The sequence below is a fragment of the Rattus rattus genome, chromosome 11, assembly GCF_011064425.1.
Source record: "Rattus rattus isolate New Zealand chromosome 11, Rrattus_CSIRO_v1, whole genome shotgun sequence".
Taxonomy (NCBI): domain Eukaryota; kingdom Metazoa; phylum Chordata; class Mammalia; order Rodentia; family Muridae; genus Rattus; species Rattus rattus.
Window position 1 is genome coordinate 81,624,077 of NC_046164.1, and position 21,903 is coordinate 81,645,979.

Sequence of the window (21,903 nt, forward strand, 5' to 3'; positions counted from 1 at the left end):
GATACTGGGATGAAAACCATAAACATCTTCCCAAACAAAGAGCACCATGGAGAAAAGGAGTCTTAAATGAATACACGGCATGGGGGGTGGGGGGTGGAGAATGGGGGTGGGGGAACGCAACACATTTAGAGGAATTTCAGAGCTGCTACTTTCTCTGACTAATCACATTCTTGTTTTAAGCTATTGCCAATTTGACGAATTAAAATCGATAAAATGTTTTTATGAAAATATTACAGTTAATAGCTCCCAGGACAAAACTTATAAGTTAGTAGAATCTATGTCTAGGTTGTGCATATGTAAACATATTTGTAACACATGAACAACATCACTATTCAGACAAAAGCAGAAAAAAAAACGCACATGATATTTACTATACATGGCACAAAGAAAAAACTAAGTGTTCAGGGAAGGATTTTATCAGTCTTATACATGCTTTGGCAATACTAGACCTAAAGAGAAAGTGTAAATTCCCCCATTTCTTCTCTTACACATTTTATATATGTGCAATATTAAGGGGTGAATTTTGTTTTTACCTTGCACAGGCATCATAAGTAGGTCAAACCTAATAAAGGTTAGAGGCTTTTCTGTGAACACTCACAAGATAAATTCAGTATTTCTATAGGAAGTGAGCGAAAGAAGAAAAAGACAGGGAATTAGGTATAGCAGGAGGTTAAGAGGGGCATTGAGAAGCACTAGAAGCTTTGAGAGCCCAGTTATCCTTGCAGGGCATCAAACACAGCCAATGCTTCATATACGAATGCCTACAGAGCAGTAGGAACAGACACAGGAGTTGAGATTGTAAATGTTACCAAATATTTCTGTCACAACAAGCCTGGAATCAAGTGGCTTCACAAAGTAACATTCATATGGAATAACCAGATGTTATTTATATGTGAATATTTATATATTCATTTATAGATAAATGTAGGGAGCCATTCTGAGCTATACAGTCACAAAGGATGTAGGGAGCAGGTGTGGCGGCAGTCCCAAGATGGCGCCCGGTACTGCAGCTAAGTCTCATGACTAGCACCTGACTTCCTCACACACCTGAAACTAGCCACGTCCTTTGTGAGAGCTGCACGGGCGCACCATGACGCAAGATCAGGCCATGTGACATGGACCTATGAACTGAGATTACACAGTCTAGACCGAGGAGGCAGAATTGAGGGAAGATATAAGGGAGTGTGCTCAGCGGCTGGGGAGAGGATGAAGGGAAGAAAAGAGAGATTGCTGCTTCCGTGCAGAGAGAAAGGTTCCTGAATAAACTGCTTTGAGAAGAAAGTCGTAGTGTTGTTCCTTTCTGCTGGACAGAAACAGAAGCGACAGATAAATACATATTCTTAAATGTAAATATAATGTATTATATGTGAATATATACATACTCATACATTATCATATAAATATATAGTACACACATGTATAATTAGGTTAACTTATATTATATTAACACACTAATATATTAATATAACATCTTATAATATATTATGAATATGCTGATTTATATCATAGTGTTTTTATATATAATACATAAAATAAATATATATACTTTGTTATATTTATTAAAAAAGCCATGTTTTGCAGATGAATCTTTAGATATTATCTTGAAGTGACCTCATAAGTCTTGATGCTGTTTTAGTTTCTTCATATAATTTTGCATATATTTGGCTTCAAATACAATCACAAGGTTACCTACTTGCCAGTTCCAAAGCACCTTATTTGTTGATTTGTGTATAACAATATATATTTTATATATATATATTGTATATACATAAGTAGTAATGAGTGAAAATGAACAAATGAAGTATGCAGACATCAAATTATTTTTATTAGAAATCTTTGAACACTATTAGAGGACAATGCTTGTGATATATATATATATATATATATATATATATGAAAAATGTGATTTTGCCAACAAAACATTCAGAAACTAGATTGATATAAAAGTTAGATTAAAAAAACAGAATGAATTTAAACCATCAGTCTTCAAAAGACTTCTACATCTACTGAATTCAAAACAAGAAAAACTGAAGGATAAATTGAAGACTACTCCAATTTCAGACACAAGGAAGTGTCTCAGAGCTCTGCTCTAAACTTCACAGGGCAGTCCTTCATTTGCTGCTGGTAATGCTCCTCAAATCTCTCCCTCAGTGCTTCTGGGAAGTGGTTCTTCCAGTCTCCTACAATTCCTGCAAGGAAACAGGCAATAATGAGAAGTGTTAACTCCTAAAGCCAGAAATTTTAAGATTCCTCTATCCTGCATCTCTTTCATTAATAATGTGAAAAATTCTCGTAATATTTAATACCTGAATAAAATATTTAAGTATCATGTTGTTTGATTTTTACAAAGATAATTTTTTCTTTTAGAAACTTCTATTGACTCATCCTTTTCTTCCTACACTACTTCATGTGACCTTTCTTGTTTTATTTTCTCTCATAAATCAGGCCTTTTCTGATGAGACTCATGGGGCAATGACTGTCAAATTACTTAATATCATATTTTTACTGATAAATTTTCAAATCCAAAATTATGCCTTTAAATCCAATTACTTACCTAGCATTGTTACTTGGATGATATATATATATTCCCCAAATGTCAGGTATACAAATTTACTATTGCTGATCAAGAATTGCTTCTATGTAAATAAAATTTGCTTTCATTATGTCTTGATATTATTTGTGATTATAATTATGTTTGAATTCTTATTTTAGTCACTTAGTATTCAAAACTTTCTGTCATTCGTATAGAGAAAATATGACTGACTTTTTAGATTTTGTTTCTTCACCACAGAATGAGATAGTAAATCCATCTTCCTAGTCAGAAATTTTATTGGTTGTTTTTGTGTGTCAACTTGACACAAGCTGAAGTTACCACAGAGAAAAGAGCCTTACTTGAGGAAATGCTCCAATGCCAGCTGTAAGGCATATCCTCAACTAGTGATCAAGTGGTGAGGACCCAGCCCATTGTGGGTCCTTAAGCTGAAGAAAGCAAGCTGAGCAAGCCAGAGGAAGCAAGCCAGTAACATCTCTCCATGACCTATCAGCTCCTGCTTCCTGCCATGTATGAGTTCCAGTCCTGACTACCTTTGGTGATGAACAGCAATGTGAATGTGTAAGCTGAATAAGCCCTTCTCCTCCCAACTTGCTTCCTTGTCATGATGTTTGTGCATGAGTAGAACCCTGACTAAGACAGAAATCATAATATGGAGATAGTATGTGTGAGTCATATGGTACACACCCAGGACACAAAGACTGGGTAACAATTAGTGCACTATGGGATCATTGCTGAAGCTTAGACTAAAGTGTCAGACATTATGCTTTACATGATATGCTTCTCAAACTGAATAAACAAGAAACAGAAGGTTATTATTAGTATATATGGTCTTGAGTACATTAATAAATAGTGTTTAATGCCTCTGCACAATTGATAATTCAATAAAAGTATTCAAGGAAAAACAGTTGTAAAGAAAACACATGCTGTTTGTGCAGGGTGAATAACCTTGGGTAGATTTTGCCTAAGTCATGGCAGCTTAGACCTTTTAATGGAAAGTCACATGACTCTGTCATCTCACCCTTTCTCATGAAAGGCGATACTTTTAGATCTATCATGATCTCTGGCAGCATTGAATAATTGGTGCATGGATTGTTCTTCATCTCCTGGAATGACGTATGTTGAATGATTCTGTCTACTAGCTCTGCTGATGGGTCTCTCTCCAGGAACTCTATCAGCTTCACAACTTCTCTTCGGATATCCTGTGGAGAAACAAAGAGATTTAAAAACCAAACTGACCCTGCCCCACGTGTGGCCCATACATATACAGCCATCCAATTAGACAAGATGGATGAAGCAAAGAAGTGCAGGCCGACAGGAGCCGGATGTAGATCTCTCCTAAGAGACATAGCCAGAATACAGCAAATACAGAGGCAAATGCCAGCAGCAAACCACTGAACTGAGAATGGGACCCCCGTTGAAGGAATCTTAGAGAGGCCTGAAAGAGCTTGAAGGGGCTTGAGACCCCATATGTACAACAATGCCAAGCAACCAGAGCTTCCAGGGACTAAGCCACTACCCAAAGACTATACATGGACTGTCCCTGGGCTCCAACCTCATAGGTAGCAATGAATATCCTAGTAAGAGCACCAGTGGAAGGGGAAGCCCTGGGTCCTGCTAAGTCTGAACCCCCAGTGAACGGGATTGTTGGGGGGAGGGTGGTAATGGGGGGAGGATGGGGAGGGGAACACCCATAGAGAAGGGGAGGAGGAGGGGTTAAAGGGAATAACAATCGAAATGTAAATAAGAAATACCCAAGTTAATAAAGATGAAAAAAAATCAAATAAAAACCGAAGTGACAAATGTTAGTGAGTAGTTATTAGGCTAAAAGTAGAGAACATTATTCTATATTTGATCATATTAGAATTAAGTATAACATGAAGAAAACAAACCATTCTCAATCCTTCTTCATCCACCAATAGATGCAGGGGACACTTCAGAAGCTCTTAGGCTTAAATGAGATGAGTTGTAAAATTTTGAACCTAGTAAAATGGTTCTTTCTAATTGTTTTGTGTCTTTATTTTCCAGATATTTGGGTGTGTGTGTGTGTGTGTGTGTGTGTGTGTGTGTGTGTGTGTGTGTGTGTGTGTGCGTGTGTATGTATGTGTGTTCAAGCTGCATGTATATGAACATACATGCAGGTAAGTGTGTATGCCCTTGTATTCAAGTGTGTAGAAAGCCAGAAATGTGTACCAGTGTAACTTGGACTATCACTCTCCACTACTGAGGCAGGTGTCCCACTCAACACAGAGCTAACAATTGTACTAGGTTATCATGCGAGTTTGCCCCTGGCATTCCCTGCCTCCATAGCACAGTATTAGAGGCAGGTTCTCATCCCTTCCTGGTTTAACTTAAATGCTGGGGATCCAACCTGCATCCTCAAATTTGCATAGCTTGACTTTATCCACAAACACATCTCCTTGGCCTGTTCTTATTTATTTTTCATTCATTTTAAGGCGAGACTTATTATTCTGCTCAAATATAGCTTGCACTCCCAATTACATGTCTCATAAGTGCTAAAAATTAGAGGAATACACTACCATGCCTAGCATTGTGCAAACATGATATGTGCAGAATGAATTTCATGTATAAAACATATAAAATTGTTAAATTTGATCCTAGTAAAATTGTTCTTTCTAATTGTTTTGTTTCTGTGTCTCTAGTTTCCAGAAGGCAGTGTGCAGGGAAAGATCAAGTGTGGTGAGCATATGTGATGTTATTATTTGTTTCTTATTTTTCATGAATTCAAGGTTTTTCTTGCAATTTTATCTTTAGAGAAGTTTTAACTCTAGGATTTAACATGGATTTGTTCCTCAAACCCTTTTATTAACTAAACTCAAGTCTGACTTAATCAAACTGGGTTATTGTGTCTTTCCTTTTTCTGCTCAGCAACTGGTTTCCAGTGATAATTTTGTATACAGTGAGTTGTTAGATGCTAAGATCGTCTTAAGAATTGCTAGAATGTTCATTATCCATTCTGTTTCTTACCTCTTTCATGTCCTCATAGAACATAAACAAAACACGTGAATTCTTACTCTTCTGCCACCAAGATTTTACATGATCATACCAGGAACCATACGGAACTAAAATTGAAGACATAAGTGTAAACATCATCTGGAATAACAAAAAACCCAGGATAGCTAAAACTATCCTCAACAATAAAAGGACTTCAGGGGAATCACTATCCCTGAACTCAAGCAGTATTACAGAGCAATAGTGATAAAACTGCATGGTATTGGTACAGAGACAGACAGATAGACCAATGGAATAGAATTGAAGACCCAGAAATGAACCCACACACCTATGGTCACTTGATTTTTGACAAAGGAGCCAAAACCATCCAATGGAAACGAGATAGCATTTTCAGCAAATGGTGCTGGTTCATCTGGAAGTCAACATGTAGAAGAATGCAGATCGATCCATGCTTATCACCCTGTACAAAGCTTAAGTCCAAGTGGATCAAGGACCTCCACATCAAACCAGACACACTCAAACTAATAGAAGAAAAACTAGGGAAGCATCTGGAACACATGAGCACTGGAAAAAATTTCCTGAAAAAAACACCAATGGCTTATGCTCTAAGATCAAGAATCGACAAATGGGATCTCATAAATCTACAAAGCTTCTGTAAGGCAAAGGACACTGTGGTTAGGACAAAACGGCAACCAACATATTGGGAAAAGATCTTTACCAATATTACAACAGATAGAGGACTTATATCCAAAATATACAAAGAACACAAGAAGTTAGACTGAAGGGAGACAAATAACCCTATTAAAAAATGGGGTTCAGAGCTAAACAAAGAATTCACAGCTGAGGAATGCCGAATGGCTGAGAAACACCTAAAGAAATGTTCAACATCTTTAGTCATCAGGGAAATGCAAATCAAAACAACCCTGAGATTTCACCTCACACCAGTGAGAATGGCTAAGATCAAAAACTCAGGTGACAGCAAATGCTGGCAAGGATGTGGAGAAAGAGGAACACTCCTCCATTGTTGGTGGGGTTGCAGACTGGTACAACCATTCTGGAAATCAGTCTGGAGGTTCCTCAGAAAATTGGACATTGAACTGCCTGAGGATCCAGCTATACCTCTCTTGGGCATATACCCACAAGATGCCCCAACATATAAAAAAGACACTTGCTCCACTATGTTCATCGCAGCCTTATTTATAATAGCCAGAAGCTGGAAAGAACCCAGATGCCCTTCAACAGAGGAATGGATACAGAAAATGTGGTACATCTACACAATGGAATATTACTCAGCTATCAAAAACAACGACTTTATGAAATTCGTAGGCAAATGGTTGGAACTGGAAAATATCATCCTGAGTGAGCTAACCCAATCACAGAAAGACATACATGGTATGCACTCATTGATAAGTGGCTATTAGCCCAAATGCCTGAATTACCCTAGATGCCTAGAACAAATGAAACTCAAGACGGATGATCAAAATGTGAATGCTTCACTCCTTCTTTAAAAGGGGAACAAGAATACCCTTGGCAGGGAAGAGAGAGGCAAAATTAAAACAGAGACTGAAGGAACACCCATTCAGAGCCTGCCCATGTGGCCCATACATACACACCACCCAATTAGACAAGATGGATGAAGCAAAGAAGTGCAGACCGACAGGAGCTGGATGTAGATCGATCCTGAGAGACACAGCCAGAATACAGCAAATACAGAGGCGAATGCCAGCAGCAAACCACTGAACTGAGAACGGGACCCCCGTTGAAGGAATCAGAGAAAGAACTGGAAGAGCTTGAAGGGGCTTGAGACCCCATATGTACAACAATGCCAAGCAACCAGAACTTCCAGGGACTAAGCCACTACCTAAAGACTACATGGACTGACCCTGGACTCTGACCTCATAGGTAGCAATGAATATCCTAGTAAGAGCACCAGTGGAAGGGGAAGCCCTGGGTCCTGCTAAGACTGAACCCCCAGTGAACTAGACTGTTGGGGGAGGGCGGCAATGGGGGAGGGGTGGGGAGGGAACACCCATAAGGAAGGGGGGGAAGGGGATGTTGCCGGAAACCAGGAAAGGAATAACACTCAAAATGTACATAAGAAATACTCAAGTTAATAAAAAAAAAAAAAAAAAAAACCAAAACATATCATGTTATCATTTTTACAAGCCTAACATAAGTATCTAAATTGTTAATAAAAGTCTAAAATGATCAAAGAATTAGAATTTATAGGTCAATTGCACTTATTTTAAAGAGTTCTGTGTAGCAATTACATAAAAATTGTTGCATAATTTCCTCCTCAGAAACATTATTTTTAGTTTTATCATCATGACCTGTAGTAGATAAAATACTAAGAAAAGATAAGAAACCAACTCAGTTTAGAATAATGAGAGCATGCACACACATGAGTGTGTGTGTGTGTGTGTGTGTGTGTGTGTGTGTGTGTAGCTGTGTGTCTGTGCATTTGTGTTTGTGTGAGTCTCTGTATGTATATCTGTGTTTTTGTTTGTGTGAGACAGAGACGAGGAGACAGAGGGAGACAGAGGGAAAGAGAGGGGAAAGGAGAGGGAGGGGGGAGGGAGAGGGAGAGAGAGAGGGAGAAATTAGTAATTGATGGAGCATTTACTTAAGCACTAGGAATTTAGAATGTGAAAGGTGTTCTCATATGGACAATTTATTTTGGACAAAAGGTGATGTAACAAATGCTGTTACTTTTTCTTCTTTTAGCCTTACACAACAGCTTTATCAAATCCAAGGCCAACAGAACAGTACAAACATGTTCTGTGTCACCAGTAGACTTGACATTGACCTTTCTCTGTGATTTGACATTAAAAGCAAAGATACTTTCGAAAAGGTTCAATTGGCCTTTTAAGTTATTTTTCTCTGTAATTTGAAGATAATTTGACGATCTTGAGGCATATACTTTCTTCATGATGCAAGCCACAAGGGATAATGAGTAATACTATCTTCTACGGTTATAAATATTTTTCTTCAACATCCTTATTTATAAAATTTACATGACTTATTGAATGAAACTCAAAATATTCTTTGCCCATTTCAATTAAAACATAAAGACTCGGTTGTTTTTGTCATAATTTTAATGAAATGGTAGAGTTTTTATAATAACTGCTCAAGAAACTCTTTACTGTTCCGTGAAATCAAAATTAAAATGCTCAGTCTACATGCCTAGAAGAACAAGCAGGAGTTCTGCAGGTATTCAGAATGATTGTAAATTCCTACATGTGACTTCATTTAATGCCTTGGTGTTTTACTTGGAAAGGAATGAACAATGTTTTTATACCTCATCTAATTTTTGGTTCAATCCTGTTGCAACAGCATGTTCTAAAACACTTTTTTAACATATGAAAATGTATGTTCGAGAAGGGAGATACTATGTCTCAGACTTGTGTAGCAGAAATTGCCACCGCTGATGTCACGCGTAAGTCAATGCTTTCACTTCTTGGCATTATAATGTAATGCCTAGAGTCTTAATTTTCCATCATCCTCACATACAGAAGCCCTACTATCAATCTAAGTGTCAGTGTTTTAGGTTTATATAATATTATATTTCTTAGAAACCTCATATTCTACATCTGTTTACATTTGTTTACATATATTTATTTCACCTTTTAATTATATATTTCTGTTTACATATATTAATCTGTTGTGCATATTTATAGATTTATTTTCTCTCTGTCTGTATGTTTATATTATATTTTATTATATATTTCTGTTTATATATATTGTACTTATTTTATATTATCTCTGTTTCTATTGACTCATTTATTTTTTTGCATAAAATAGGATTTGTATTTTTCTTCTTTAATGAAAGAAAAGATCCAAAGAATTTAAGGTGTTCTTACCTTGCCCTTCCATAAATTTCTCCACAAATTCAGAAAAAGATTTAGGATTTGGATAATTTTTCATGATCAGGAAAAAGTAGTAATAAGAAACGACAACATCTTTGGCATTTCGGCAAAGATAGATTATCTAGAAGATGAAATAAGTTGTTAAATTATTGACTGCATGATCTACCATGCTGTCATCAGGTTTGAAATATTCATGTTTCCAACAACTAAAATAATATAAATGCACTGTGGAAAAATATAAAATTATAAACATTATACAGAAAAAAGTACTTTAATATCTTAAGTTGTAACAGTGTTTGCTCAGGGTCCTGCTGGCCTTTAGTCTGATCCTTCTAAGAAACCTATTAAATAGCCTGAGATGACAGCATCAAAACATTTTTACTGACAAAAAAATTGAGTTAACCAGACTCTCCCCAATTTTATGAATAGAATAGTGAAATTGAAGTTGATTCAAGTATATAGCAGAACCTAGAGTAAATCGATGCAAACACCAAGTTGACAGATCACTCAGTCCAGAATACAGTTTTCTTTTCTTTGGACTATATTACAAATTGGACACTGAGGCAAAAATGCCATGTAGTATCCTAGCTTGCAGTTAGAAAAACATCATATTTGCACAGTTGTCTTAAAATCCGTATCTCAAAGTTTTCTATTTTTTATCAAGGTCCTCCTAGGGACCCCCTTAGGTTGTTTAATAATAAAATGACTACTCCTTCCCCCAAGGAAGGTACCCATGCTTCTATGCCATAGATAAGCATCAGTGGATCAGTAAATCACAAAGCTGCTATGTCTAGAGTTAGTACTGTAGAGTTCTATCCTGCAAAAGCCCATTCTTTTTCTACCCAGATTTTTCTCTGCACTCAAGAAGTGAGAAAAAGCAGATGGCCTCCTGCAGGTCTGATAGCAAGGTCACAGGTGAGATTTCCAGAAGTCTGCCAGTCTGTTTGTATTCTTTCCTCAGCTTTCAAGCCCTTAATTGGTGACACCAAGGAGCTCTGCCCTTCTCACTCTACAACTAAGAGGCTAAGGTTAAACTCACCAGTGTGTTTATCCACTTACAAACAGGTTTTTGAAAAATATTTCTGCTTATTCTTTGAAAAGTCATTCTCATGCTTAAGGACTTTTTAAAAAACAACTTTCAAAAGGTGTTATTTTGCATCAAAGTTGTTATTAAACACATTGCACTTTTAAAGTTTCTTATTGCTAACTGAATGGAAACAGACACACCATTGTTACCATAAATTTACTTCTCACTTTTCATCCTTGGCCCACACCATTATTGTGTTTCAGGAGCGTTACTTGAATCTAAAATGTTGTCTTTATTTCAGATTGAGACTTGTTCTCTTCCCTCTCATGGAGACAGTGAGAGCTCTTATTTTTAACTTCTAATTTCTATGAGCTCACGTTGGTAGATATTATTAAATATCAATATGTTTCACTGAACATACTTTTCTATGCCTTCAAAGATCATCTACCTCTTTTGGTGTTCCTACTTTTAATGAAGCTGTCACTAGAATTCCTAGTACATGAACGATTAAATACAGTTACCACTTTCTACCCTTGAGAGTAGGCTACTCCCTAGCCCATGCTTCTCCTTCTGAGAGTTTAGTCATTCACTTGTTTCAACTAGCAATTTAAGCACCAGCCTCCATTGCTAACCCTTCCATTGCTAACTCTTTTCATCTTCTATACATTTTTATTATCTACATTTGCTATTCATCTAATTTACTAAAGTATTGCACTCATTCATGATTAGTTCTTTTTTTTAATTCAGCATACAACTTCTCTCACCAAGTCTTGCATTTTGCCATCTCACTAAAAGTTTCACTCTGGAAACCTATACTGTGTCACAGTGTTTTTCTCCATTAAAGATCTACTCCTCCTTGTTCCTCATTACCCCATAGGCCTCCCTGCGAACCACACCATAAATGCAAACTCATTGTCCTCGAATAATTTCTTATCCATTATCTTGCTCTTTAAAAAAACATCACTTTCTTAACTTTGACACTTATTCTTTCTAATCCACTACTCCAAAAATACTTTTACAAAGTAGTCTTTACTACCTCTCCTCTGAAAGATCAATAAATCAATCTGGAAATAATCCAAAGGCAAATCCATTCACTTATGTTGGTTTTTTTGATGACCTCTAAGCATAAAAAATTATGAATGAAAGCTGTCTATGAATTACAGTGGAGCAGTAACATCCTACAGCACTTCTCATGGGGAAAGAAATGGTTCTATCAGAACTCTTACCAATGATGGTGATGGGACATCTAAAATATCTACATAACTATGAGAGAGCTTCTCTGCAGGAAATTATACAGGAGGATGCATATTTAATGATTCTTCAGTTGAAAATGAAAAAGCTTTTGAACCTTTGCGGTTTACAGGCTTAGATACTTTGAAAGTGTCAAGTATTTCAGGAAACACAAGTAGTGGGATGTAGGACACTCACTTGTGTCCAACCTTTGCTTGGACGACCCTTTCTCTCCAATGCAGGCCAATCTTAGTATAACGCAAGCAAAATCAAAGTTTCCTAACTAGGCACCCAACTTTCCTGTGATCAGTCTTTTTTCAGCCTTCTACCTAGCACAGACACTTAACTTTCCAGGCAAGTTAAAGTGCTTTTAGATATCTCCTGGAGCTGTCTCTGGATGTAAATAGACTCCTCATCTTTTTAAACCATGAGTCTTGAATTAAAATCTTCTCTTCCATGACCCAAGTACTATCAGTAGAGTCTGCTTAGTTATTACTTTACTATAAGTTGTGGTTTTATGTAAGAGAATGTAACTTTGAATATAGTTTGTACCCTCCAAAATTTACATTCAATTTCAATGGTCACTATGAAGTTTCTGTGCCTGTAGAATGATACAATCTGACTTTTGAATTTAGAGTTTGGGCCTTTTGGAGGTGTCAAGGGTTAGAAAATGCCATCACAGTAGTTAATTTTGAGTGCTGGTGGCATTAAAGAAACATTCAAGAGACTTAGAGATATAAATATATGTGTCCACTGACTCATAGGTTACCTTGAAACTTTGTCAACAAGAAGGCAGTCAGTACTACATCTTGACCCTGATTTAGAAGCACAAACCAAAATACAATCTCCTTTTGTATGGTTTTTCAAATGTGTGGTATATATTAGCCAGTGGACTGGATGGTAACAGTCACTTTCATTCACTGGGTAAATCTTATTAGAGGACACTTGTCTGGTTATCCTATTGTGATTCATTTGAATCTCTCAATGTCACACATAATATTTTGTAAAATAATGACATTCAATCCACTGTGATTCACCCAGTGCTTACAATGTGTTAGGTATTAGGCTTGATGTTTCAAAGAAAATTGTACTTAGTTCATTAGGTGACAAGTATTAACCTTCTTTTATGCACAAACAAACAAAGGCTTAAAGTTTAACTAGTATTCAGATAATCTTAAGAAAATAAAATTTGTGAATATAATCTAGACTTGGGTCATACTAAAAATAATTCACCTTTGTGGAAACGTCTATACATTAAAAGAAAGGAGTGATAAAGTATGTATAAGATGTCTTTTAGGTGCTTTGTGACCTACAAAGTGCCAAGATTTCATGCAAGTCTAAGCAAACCTAATTCTGGTTACCTTGCAATTCTTTTCCCAAAATGATGCTGGAAGGAGCTTAGCTGGCAGGTGAGTTTTCACTATTCTAGGTGATTCCTTTTCTTTTAGTTGTTTTATTCCTGGTTTTAAAAATAAACAGACAATTTGAAAAATGTTCACATGAATTTGAATGGGTATTTTAAAAGAGATTATGTAAGATTCTAGATTAACATCAAAATAGTAATAAAATCTCATTGGAAAGAAAATTATTAATTACTAAATCACAAAGTAAGGTCAAATATTTTCTTTTTTAGGTAATTTTGGCATTTTTTAATTACCTTTTTTATTAACTTAAGTATTTCTTATTTACATTTCGAGTGTTATTCCCTTTCCCGGTTTCTGGGAGAACGTCCCCAACACCTCCCCTCCCTTCTTTTTCTGGGTGTTCCCCTCCCATCCTCCCCCATTACCCCCTCCCCCCAACAATCACGTTCACTGGGGGTTCAGTCTTGGCAGGACCAAGGGCTTCCCCTTCCACTGGTGATCTTACTAGGCTATTCATTGATACCTATGATGTCAGAGTCTAGGGTCAGTCCATGTATAGTCTTTAGGTAGTGGCTTAGTCCCTGGAAGCTCTGATTGCTTGGCACTGTTGTTCATATGGGGTCTCAAGCCCCTTCAAGCTCTTCCAGTCCTTTCTCTGATTCCTTCAATGGGGTCCAGTTCTCAGTTCAGTGGTTTGCTGCTGGCATTCGGCTATGTATTTGCTGTATTCTGGCTGTGTCTCTCAGGAGAGATCTACATCTGGTTCCTGTCGACCTGCACTTCTTTGCTTCATCCATTTTATCTAGTTTGGTGGCTGTATAAGTATGGGCCACATGTGGGGCAGGCTCTGAAGGGGTGTTCCTTCTGTCTCTGTTTTATTCTTTGCCTCTCTATTCCCTGCCAAGGGTATTCTTGTTCCCCTCTTAAAGAAGGAGTAAAACATTCACATTTTGATCAGCCATCTTGAGTTTCATGTGTTCTATGCATCTAGGGTAATTCAAGCATTTGGGCTAATAGCCACTTATCAATGAGTGCATACCATATGTGTTTTTTTGTGATTGGTTTACCTCACTCAGGATGATATTTTCCAGTTCCAACCATTTGCCTATGAATTTCATAAAGGCATTGTTTTTGATAGCTGAGTAATATTCCATTGTGTAGATGTACCACATTTTCTGTATCCATTCCTCTGTTGAAGGGCATCTGGGTTCTTTCCAGCTTCTGGCTATTATAAAAAAGGCTGCTATGAACATAGTGGAGCACGTGTCTTTTTTATATGTTGGGGCATCTTGTGGGTATATGCCCAAGAGAGGTATAGCTGGATCCTCAGGTAGTTCAATGTCCAATTTTCTGAGGAACCTCCAGACTGATTTCCAGAATGGTTGTACCAGTCTGCAATCCCACCAACAATGGAGGAGTGTTCCTCTTTCTCCACATCCTCGTCAGCATTTGTTGTCACCTGAGTTTTTGATCTTAGCCATTCTCACTGGTGTGAGGTGAAATCTCAGGGTTGTTTTGATTTTCATTTCCCTTATGACTAAAGATGTTCAACATTTCTTTAGTTGTTTCTCAGACATTCGGCATTCCTCAGCTGTGAATTGGATATTTTTTATTTACATTTCAAATGATATTCCCTTTCCTGGTTTCCTTTCCATAAGCTCCTGATCCCATCCCCCTCCCCTTCTGTAAGGAAGTTCCCCCTCCCCAACCACCCCTCTTCCTGCCTCCCCACCCTGACATTCCCCTACACTGGGGGGTCCACCCTTGACAGAATCAGGGTTTCTCCTCCCATTGGTGTCCAAGGTCATCTTCTGCTACATATGCAGCTGAATTCATGGGTCTGTCCATGTGTACTCCTTGGGCAGTGGTTTAGTTCCTGGGAGCTCTGGTTGGTTGGTATTATTGTTCTTATGGGTTTGCAAACACTTTTAGATCCTTCAATTCTTTCTCTAACTCTTCCAATTCTCAGTTCCATGGTTTGCTGCTAGAATTTGCCTTTGTTTTTGTCACTCTCTGGCTGAATCTCAGGAGGCAGCTAGATCAGGCTCCTGTCAGCATGCACTTCTTGGCTTCATCAATATTGTCTAGTTTTGGTGACATATATGGGCTGTATACCCAGGTAAGGAAGGCTCTAAATGGCCATTCCTTCAGTCTCTATTCCAAACTTTGTCTCCATAGCCCCTCCTATGAATATTTTTGTTCCCTCTTTTAAGGAGGAGTGATGCATCCGCACATTGGTTGCCCTTCTTCTTGAGCTTCATGTGGTCTGTGGACTGCATCTTGGGTAATTCGAGCTTTGGGGCTCGTGTCCACTTATCAGTAAGTGCAAACCATGTGTGTGTTTACTGTGATTGGGTTACCTTATTCAGGATGAGGTCAAATAATTTTTCATAAATGAGCGTATTTTTTACATGTTGGTAAGCAAACTCATGAATACATTTTTAACTATCCTTACTATTCAATGAATAATTTTCTAGTACTTATAATACTTTCAGCTCCTAGAAAGTGAGAAATAAATGCTGACATATTATAAGACTCTTCCTGAAAAACTGGTTAGGGCCATTCACTGTTCCAGGTATATGCCATGCTATGAGACTACTCTGGATTTAGTTTTAGACTCTCATATAGAGGTGACTGAATATTAAATGCTTGTGTTACATAAAATCTCTTTGCTCTTATTACAACATAACCTTATCTATATCATCTATCTACCATAAACATAGGTATATCAGAAAACATATGTGTATATCTTTTAAAATTAATTTGAAAATTACCATTTATTAGATCTTCATTTCTGCACTCCAAGTCAGGTATTCTGTTAAAAATTGCATCCTCCTTGCATTTTTCCACATCACCTTCTTTATAGATCATATCCACAATTTCACTAATCCATGTGCTGCCTGTAAAAAGTAAATATACTTGATCTCCAATGAACTCGTATGGCTGACAACAGTACATTTCTATCGTGTTTAATATCATCCAAACTCAAATAATATTTTATTGAATATTTAAATACACCCAAAATAACTTCAACATATATGAATGCATTGTGTCATGAATAACAACTGGCCCACGTATCTGGGCCTTCCATGATAAATTGTGACATTATAAGAATAACACTCTTATGAATAAGAAGTGAGGAAATTTGAATGAAATGGGACACTTGGGTGACACATACGAACATATTTCCCAGCTATAGACTTTACTGGTAGTTTTTGTGCCTAAACCAATGCCTAGATCACAGGGTATAGAAAAGTATGAATTGAGTATCTGACCTTAAATGATAATCAGAAAAATTAAAAAGAAGATCAGAAAGGACAAAATATAGTTTTCTTTCTCAAAATGTTACACAGACAAGAATACAAAGCTTGAAGGTGTACAAAGAAAGCTTATATACCATGGGCTGCTGCTGCCATTGCTACTGCACCAATGATGTTAAAGAGTTCCCCAGGAAGCTGAAACAATGACTCAGCACCTAAGTGTGGCTTTGCTACACCACACTGCTAATTAAGGTGTAGTCTGCCATGGCTGGTTAGCCTCTGAGCTTGGTGCAAAATGGGAGAGACTCCCTTGTTAACAGGTTTTCTCCTTCTCTGATCTTGTCCAGGGATTCTAAGCCCCATCACTAGCCTTTGCCTGAGGAAAGTCACATAAAAACCTGGAGTTAGCTATGCTAGTTAGGTATCTAGATCGGTATTTAGACTTTAGCCAATGAGCTTCCATTGCTAGGCATTCCTTCCTCAAAAGATATTTAATCTCTGGGTCACCCTGAATAAGTTGTATGTATATTCACACCTACTGTCAAATAAAACAATTTGAACAAGCAATGACTGTCTCTTCATCGATGGTCACTGTGGCAGCCTTTGACCTAAAGAGCCTCTATCTCCAGAAGGCTTTTTCTCTCCCAGCTCCACCAAATCCCTGAGGGGAACCCTTTTTTCCCCCTCAAATCCTTGCAGTAAACCAGCCTTGGCTGGGTACATACCAGACTGGGAACTAGAACGGTCTTCCCAGACTCTCCCACCGGGGAAAACACAGACTCCTGAGCTGTGGCCTGCTGTGCTCCAGGCCTGGTGGTGAGGAGAACATGCAGCCTGGCACCTAAGATGGCTTGTTGCCCAACCAGAGGACCTGATTTTGGGGTCCCATCGCCAAAATAGCAGCTCAAAGAATCTATTACTTTAGTTCTACAGAAAGTGGCATCCTCTTCTGTGCTTTCTCTGTGGACACTAAGCATGCACAGGCAGAAAAACAATGCATATGTGCAAAATAAAAATAATGAATCTTACGAACAATCAAGTTCTCTCATGAGGAGACGACAGTTTGAGCCTAGCTGTAATAAATTGCCACCGTGATGTAATCACTCGTATGGGATAGGGAAGAGCCCTAAGAGACAGCAACATATTATATTATTTTTAGCAGGGAACATCTAACAATCGTGTAACGGTGAGAAAAAAATATTAGGCATGGGCTACACAGGTTAAAACAGAGAACTTGCTTGAAGAGATAAATTGGGTGAAGTTAAAGAGGTAAGTTGATGGTAGGCTAAAAACTCTTGACATTCTTTTTTTTTCTTTATTAACTTGAGTATTTCTTATTTACATTTCCATTTTTATTCCCTTTCCAGGTTTCTGGGCCAACATCCCCCTAGCCCCTCCCCCTCCCCATCTATATGAATGTTCCTATCCCCATCCTCCCCCTATTACCTCCTTCCCCACAACAATAACATTCGCTGGGGGTTCAGACTTAGCAGGACCAAGGGCTTCCCCTTCCACTGGTGATCTTACTAGGCTATTCATTGCTACCTATGAGGTTGGAGCTCAGGGTCAGTCCATGTATAGTATTTGGGTAGTTGCTTAGTTTCTGGAAGCTCTGGTTGCTTGGCATTGTTGTTCATATGGGGTCTCAAGTCCCTTCAAGCTCTTCCAGTCCTTTCTCTGATTCCTTCAACGGGGTCCAGTTCTCAGTTCAGTGGTTTGCTGCTGGCATTCGGCTATGTATTTGCTGTATTCTGGCTGTGTCTCTCAGGAGAGATCTACATCTGGTTCCTGTCGACCTGCACTTCTTTGCTTCATCCATTTTATCTAGTTTGGTGGCTGTATAAGTATGGGCCACATGTGGGGCAGGCTCTGAAGGGGTGTTCCTTATGCCACTGTTTTAATCTTTGCCTCCCTATTCCCTGCCAAGGGTATTCTTGTAAAGAAGGAGTGAAGCATTAGCATTTTGATCAGCCATCTTGAGTTTCATGTGTTCTGTGCATCTAGGGTAATTCAAGCATTTGGGCTAATAGCCACTTATCAATGAGTGCATACCATGTGTGTTTTTCTGTGATTGGGTTACCTCACTCAGGATGATATTTTCCAGTTCCCTCCATTTGCCTATGAATTTCATAAAGTCATTGTTTTTGATAGCTGAGTAATATTCCATTGTGTAGATGTACCACATTATCTGTATCCATTCCTCTGTTGAAGGGCATCTGGGTTCTTTCCAGCTTCTGGCTATTATAAATAAGGCTGCCATGAACATAGTGGAGCACGTGTCTTTTTTATATGTTGGGGCATCTTTTGGGTATATGCCCAAGAGAGGTATAGCTGGATCCTCAGGTAGTTCAATGTCCAATTTTCTGATGAACCTCCAGACTGATTTCCAGAATGGGTGTACCAGTCTGCAATCCCACCAACAATGGAGGAGTGTTCCTCTTTCTCCACATCCTCGCCAGCATTTGCTGTCACTTGACTTTAGGCGTGGGCTACACAGGTTAAAACAGAGAACTTGCTCGAAGAGATAAATTGGGTGAAGTTAAAGAAGTCAGTTGATGGTAGGCTAAAAACTCTTGATATTCTTATTAGGGAGTATTAAAATTATTCAGAAAGATCACGAAGATGTGTTTCTAAATAAATATTCTACTGGAGAATAAATGTGCTGGTGCAAAGATGATGAGGTAACAAGTAAGATGGCAACCGTGAGACGTAGCTATCAGAACAAGTAGGCTAAGCATCTATATGGACAGCTGTGGATAAACATGAACAGGGGTTGAAATGATAATAGTTACATTATCAATCTGTGCTCTCTTCAGATGACAGTCTCGTATCGCCATGGAACTGAGCCAAGAAGAGAAACAATGGAATGGTTTTAGGGAAGAGTTGCCAAAGACATAGTAGTTCTCTCTAATGTTTGTGTGTGTGTGTGTGTGTGTGTGTGTGTGTGTGTGTGTGTGTGTGTGTGTGTGTGTGGGGGCGGGAGGGGTGTGGTGTGGGGGGCGGGGTGTTAGTCTCAAAGTCATGATTGTCTTTTCTCCTAAGAGTTAGAATCGTACGATCACACTTTTGGAAGTAGATAAGCGAAATATTTTAAGCGTCAACTGTTAATAAACCAACAGAGAATATAAGATTACACTTCTCCAGTTTCTACAGAATATAGTTTTGGTGGCTGAAGAGATGACTCAGCGGTTAAGAGCACTGACTGCTCTTCCAGAGGTCCTGAGTTCAAATCCCAGCAACAACATGGTGGCTCACAACCATCTGTAATGGGATCCGATGCCCTCTTCTGGTGTGTCTGAAGATAGCCACAGTGTAATCATAAACAAACAAACAAATGAAAAAAAAAAAACCCAAGAGAAGAGTTTTCAGACTCTGAAGCCATTTATAGTTATGGATTTAATCTCGACAAAGAATTGCAATATATGAATACGTGTAATGGAATTAATGTTTGTGAGTACATCTGAGGAAGAGAAAGTAATTTCCTGAAAAAGAGGAAAAAGAGATATTGATTATCTTTGAAAAGGTTTCTAAAAGAAGAAAATGAGCTTGTATCATAGGGAGAAAAATAAATACATTTGATATATTTAAGTGATAAAAAATTCTATTTCTTTTGCCTAAAATGAATTTCAGGAATTCATTTCATTGCTGTATTTCAATTTCCTGATATCTTTCTGCAAATACTCAATAAATATGTAAAATACAGTAGTTTTAAACACTGATTATGTAATGCATAATAGTGACTCATCTGTATTGAATAATATAATTGTGTATTCAACACTTTCAGTTTGTTCATGACTTAATGAGGTTGCTAATCATGTTCTGGAAGTTTGAGTTTGTGGAAAAGAGTTGATAATATACAGTTTACTAATGTTTTGACATTAAAATTGCTTCAACTGTCTTTTTAATGGGAAATGAGAATGAATCAGGTAAACAGTCTATTGCTGATGGTCTAGCATAGACTTATACTTCCTAATTGTCTAAAAGCAAAGACAATTACCAGATTTAGGATAAGTAACAATGAGAAGGTCATCTGGCCTTGCCGAGAATGTTTCAACGTCTTCCCAATATTTGGTGAACCGTTTATCCATTAAAACTCCATGGAAATCACCAAAAACTTCATAGTATTCTGGCTTAGAAGTCTCCATCACAAGTGGTGTACTGGGAAAAGAAAACATGTTTTAAATTTTGTATTCACTTTGCAATATTTTCACAAGAGCAATAACTATGTATATAAAGACTGGTTAAATGCTGCTGCTGACCTGCTATACAGGGTAAAAACATCCTTAATATTAGCAGAAGAGGGGAAACTAAAGTCAGGATACATTGTATGTGAAAATTTACAAGAAATAAGTGTCCATTCTATTGACAACCACAATAGTCACCATTTGCCTTATTAAATTGTTTATTAAGGTCAATTATATTGTATGAATTGAGCCACAATTCTAAGAATTGGCTTTCAATCAACTGGGTTAAGCCACGGATTAAGCAGTAGCCTGACACCAAGCTGTCACTTCACAGTCAAGCTGTCTCAGAGTAAAAATGGTGACATCAAACAGCCTCGTTCCTCCTACAATTTTTTTTTATATTTCCTCAAACTTGGGTGGCTTCCCTAAAATGTATAGTTCAGTGAGATATTGCTAATACTATTTCATAAAGAGGTGATGAGGTGTCAGATGTATAGAAAGAACAGCACAAACTGCTTAAAATGCAAGCCATACAGTTAATGCATTCAGAAATGATGTTTTTCCATTCTTTAAATCAATTCCTCTCCTAGCTCCTTATCTGAACTTTGGCCAGCTCCCTTCACATTCAGTTGCCTTTCCTCCATTCTAAGACAAATACCAAAAAGTTTTGTTGGGTCCTTAGGTTTCCAGTTTTAGTCTGGATTAGAGCAAAATGGCTGAAAACATAAGTTGTCTTCTTATACACATTTCTGCCAGTGCCCATCACTGTGACACAAAGGAGATTCTGTGAAACATTTGTTACTCTCAGTATCAAGCTATATTTTTAGTTGGCTAGCTTCCACTGTGTTTCCATTAAAAAAAAAGTGTTTTCGGTAAATGAAATACACATGAATGGTTTGTCAATTAATCTAAATTGTTACATATTAAGTTATCTACATAAAAAGATAGTAACAGTATTTTCAAATATATTTTATAGCAATTGCATTCAATAGTTTCCTGTATCACTTAAATTCTACCTTCAAGATTTTTAAACATTAATGAATATCTAAAAATAATTTTTGTGACAAGAGATTTAGAAAGTTTTTTAAATGATATACATTGTCAATTAGGTATAGTATCAACACACACTTTATTGTCCCTTTATTTTCTATAATTTACTGACATAAATTTTTATTAAATAATCTATATTTAAAATCTAATACTATGAACATTTGAAAATTACAACCTGTCCAGATGCTCCTGTGAGAGAAGTGAAATCACCCGGTTCAGTTCTCTTCAAATGGCAGCACAAATCATAAGCTGTAAAAAAGAGAGAGAGATAGAGAACTGGTTGTACATTGGAAAGTTTCTCGTGAGCTTTTATGCTCACAGCTGGAGAAGGAGGCAGGGACTAACTTGTAGGGATGGGCTATGATGTAATGGATGAGACCAGATACCTGCAGTTGTAT

The 21,903-nt window shown here is 37.5% G+C and overlaps 1 protein-coding gene across 1 annotated transcript; it reads right to left on the minus strand.

The window, feature by feature from the left end:
* Window positions 1-1,804: 1,804 nt before the first annotated feature.
* LOC116912569 (estrogen sulfotransferase) lies at window positions 1,805-21,779 on the minus strand. Its single transcript, XM_032916682.1, has 8 exons — window positions 21,681-21,779; window positions 20,269-20,429; window positions 15,786-15,911; window positions 13,009-13,106; window positions 9,385-9,511; window positions 5,540-5,634; window positions 3,573-3,753; window positions 1,805-2,189 (listed from the first exon to the last, which is right to left on the minus strand). The coding sequence occupies exons 2-8, from the start codon at window positions 20,414-20,416 to the stop codon at window positions 2,077-2,079; spliced, it is 888 nt and encodes a 295-aa protein (XP_032772573.1). The 5' UTR covers window positions 20,417-20,429; window positions 21,681-21,779; the 3' UTR covers window positions 1,805-2,076.
* Between the last annotated feature and the right edge of the window lie 124 nt (window positions 21,780-21,903).